The sequence below is a fragment of the Arachis duranensis genome, chromosome 10, assembly GCF_000817695.3.
Source record: "Arachis duranensis cultivar V14167 chromosome 10, aradu.V14167.gnm2.J7QH, whole genome shotgun sequence".
NCBI lineage: Eukaryota > Viridiplantae > Streptophyta > Magnoliopsida > Fabales > Fabaceae > Arachis > Arachis duranensis.
This window is the reverse complement of record NC_029781.3, coordinates 16,584,660-16,588,531: the sequence shown is the minus strand read 5'-3', so window position 1 is coordinate 16,588,531 and position 3,872 is coordinate 16,584,660. Positions and strand designations below refer to the sequence as shown.

At 24.7% G+C, this 3,872-nt stretch overlaps 1 protein-coding gene across 1 annotated transcript; it reads left to right on the top strand.

Moving 5' to 3' along the window:
• The first annotated feature begins 1,336 nt into the window (after positions 1 to 1,336).
• On the top strand, positions 1,337 to 3,654 carry LOC107469282 (transcription factor ICE1). Its single transcript, XM_016088660.3, has 4 exons — positions 1,337 to 1,612; positions 1,766 to 1,891; positions 2,463 to 2,633; positions 3,354 to 3,654. Exons 1-4 carry the CDS (start codon positions 1,532 to 1,534, stop codon positions 3,477 to 3,479), a joined length of 504 nt encoding a protein of 167 aa, XP_015944146.1. The 5' UTR covers positions 1,337 to 1,531; the 3' UTR covers positions 3,480 to 3,654.
• Positions 3,655 to 3,872: the final 218 nt, after the last annotated feature.

The window sequence follows — 3,872 nt, the reverse complement described above, 5'->3', positions numbered from 1 at the left end:
TTAACAGTTGGATTCATAAAAATATAATTACGCTTGTGCGTGTTTTCTAATTCTAACTTATATATAATTTAAATTTATGTATTAGTATACACTCACTAAAATTAAAGTAAATTATAATAGTAATAAGTCGGTGATATTGATATAATCATTTTAAACATGACCAAACGAACTAGAAATAATTAACTTTTTTTAAACAATAATTAGTCAACAAAAATTTTAAACACAATTTTTTTAATTTTATTACAAAAATATAAAAATTAGTTACCTATAAATAATAAATGTTAAAATATAAAATACATATTAAAAATTAATTAAATAACATATATTATTCATATATAAATATTTAGTGGTTAATTTTTTTGTACACATAGTATTTTTATATTATTTAAATTAACAATGAAAAAAAAAAAGAAAAAAGAGAGTGGAAGAGAAAATAAGAGAATATTGATTGGAAAAGTTGAATGAATCTTAAGTTCTTTCCTTTAAAAAATGGAACATTATTTAAAGTTATTCTTCTTTTCAATAATTATCATTATTATTGTTATGAAAAACCCAACCTCTTATTACTTTTCAAATAGCATGTTTAATTTAATATTATAAAATATTACTGAAAAACATATAGTGATTAAACTCATTATAATATTCCACTGGCTTCTAGATATGCAATAATTAATTATTTATATTAATCATATATAGTATTATTATATACATATATATTTAATACCAATGGTATCCTGAAGTTGAATGATATGGTCACTTCCTAAATGCTCATCTTGCTTCTAATATTACAAAATATATATTCTTATTGTCTCTCTATATATATAATATTTCTTTTGATTTGATTTACTCATACACAGTTAATAATAGTTGGATGTTTAATTTATTAGGTGTGCAAATAGTTATTCTAAGATTTAGGAAATAATTTAAAAATAAAAAATATATTTTTTTTATTTTATTGAGTGAATTCTAAAATCCATTATTCACATTATTTACAAAAATCATTATCTAACTAGTAAAATCCTTACAAAAATATAGCTCGTGAGAGCATCTAAACATAAACTATGTAAATAACTAATTCAATATTCATAAAAAATAAATTATTTAGTTTGACAAAATTATTCAAAATATTAGACAAATGTACTTAATGATGGATCCACCGTGTAATTTTATTAAACTAATTCAATCTTTTATGGATATAAAATTAGTTAATTAATAAATTTTATTATTAGAATTATGAGGACTCAAATTTTTTACTATTAGAAATAAAAGAGGGTATTTTAGTAAAATAGTGGAGGGAGAGATAGAGGCTATATAGTATTTTCATTGTGAAGAAACTTAGGCAGTCATGTGAGAAAGAAGAAAGAAAAAGAAAAATAAATAAATAGAAGTAGCTAGTGTTGTTTGATGAGAGGTCTCCGTTATAGGAAGTTCGTAGCTCTCTAATTATATATAAACAGCTTCAGATAGAGATCTGCAAAAGTTGATATATATAGCAAAACAGAAGAAACAGAAAACAACTCACTCTTCTCTCATGGTTTCTAGAGAGCAAAAGAGAGCAGCACTATTGCACGAGAAGCTGCAACTTCTTCGTTCCATTACTAACTCTCATGCTGTAATTCATTTTTTCTTCTTTCTAATTTCATAAATTTACATGTCTTTATTTTCTGCCATAGACGATATCTGGATATAGAAGAATTATTCAAAATTTAATTAATTAATAATTAGATATTGAAAAATATTGATTGATAATTGTTATATGTGGCAGCTTAACAAGACGTCGATTATAATCGATGCATCAAAGTACATCAGAGATCTAAAGCAAAAAGTAGAAAGACTCAATCAAGACATGGCGGCTGCACAAACATCCACTCACCAAAATCCTTTGCCTATGGTATGTATATATATATTTTCTCAAGTAAAAGAAAAAAGAAAAAAAGAGTTTAACACCTCTACCTCTGTAGTTACAAATCTTAGCTTATAATAACTTTATACATTTATTAACTAAAAAATTCACCGCTAGTGTACATAGTTTACCTTTTACTAACTACTTAAAAGGTGGTACAAAATATTTTATATTATCAGTATGTATATTTGATAAAGATATAATAATTTATGTGTATTTTCTTATCACCTTAACTTTTTAGTAAAAACAATTTTATAATACAATATCAAAATTTCTATAATCGAAAAATTTAGAGTTTGATTCTTGTTTAACTTTAAAAGCAAAAAAAAATTGTATAAGATAAATAAAAAAAATATAACTCATGTAAAAATTTACGTAAAGCCTAAAATAATAGTGGTTTCACGAAGTTTTTAATACTAGGCAGAGAGCCACAATGAAAATTATTAGGCACTAATTTTTTTTTTAATCAAACTTTATTTCCACAAGGTTTAGTTGATTAAAGTTAAATACATTTTAATAATGAAGTTGCATTGTATTGCTGTGAATGAATAATATTCAGGTAAAAGTAGAAACCCTAGAGAAGGGGTTTCTTGTAAACGTGGTGTCAGCAAAGAGTTGTCCAGGTCTTCTTGTTTCCATATTGGAGGTGTTTGAAGAGATGGGTCTCACTGTTATGGAAGCTAGGGTTTCTTGCACAGACACTTTTCGCTTTCAAGCTGTTGGAGGAGAAGTAAGTAAATATTATGGAAATAATATCACATAATAATAAGCTTATGGATCGGATATGAATATTATTAAGAGAAACGCTAGACTGTTAGCAGCATTTATTGTTTTTAGTCTATTTATTAATATTTAAAAGTATTGGTTAAAAATATGTTAAAATTATTAGACTTAAAAAAAATTAATTTATGACTAAAAATCATAATAATAAATAATAAATTCCTGATGATTTTTGAATATTTTTTTATTGTTAATATTATTTTTTATTCTTGATATTCTTTCATTTATGTCAAATAGGATATTCAATGTGCATATCATTTTGTGATTTTCTTTTTCACTTCTTATATTATTCCATATTTTTGGAAGTCACATGCGCATGTCCGTATATGCAAATGATATTCACATCATTTTAAAATAATAAACCACTACAATTAGTTATTAATATAAAATACTCATTAAACTATAAAAAATAAATTAAATTATAATTAAATTATATATATATTTATATATAAATATATAATAACTGATTCTGATGTGTAAATACTATTTTTGATTTGAGAATGCATAAAGAGGGGGTTGATGTGAATATTGATGTGTACATATACTCAATGTGCATAATGTTAAATAGTTATATATATATATATAGCCCTAACTATGTTACATAGATAAGTTCTGCAATAACTCAAAATAAGTATAGTGGGTAAGAATGATTAAGTTGTGGATTTTGTAGAATGAAGAGGATGGTGAGAGTATTATTGATGCACAAGCTGTGAAACTAGCAGTGGGGCAAGCAATCAAGAATTGGAGCCAACAAAGTACTGATGATGATGATGATAATGATGATGATCAACAGTGAATCAGTAACTGACTATGCCCACCACTTCTACTATAATTAGTCACTAATAACTATTATTACTATATAGTAGTATATAGTAGTATTTTATTTATATTTATCTCTCCTGTTTCGAAGCCTAAGTATGTAGTGGCTGTTTTATTGATAAAGGAATCAAATAAATAAGCTTCTACAATAATCAGAGTTAGTTATCACATCTTAATTATCAGCACCTTCTAATATATAAAAAAAAAATGTTCCAGCACTCGAGCAAGGGAAAAGAAAAGAGAAGAAAACAAGCAAGGGAAAAGAAAAGAGAAGAAAACAATGGATGATTATTATTATTGCTGGCTAAATTTTAATTTATTATATATGTTGTGCGTGTATGTGAATAATAATGTGTAGCTAGCTACTTAT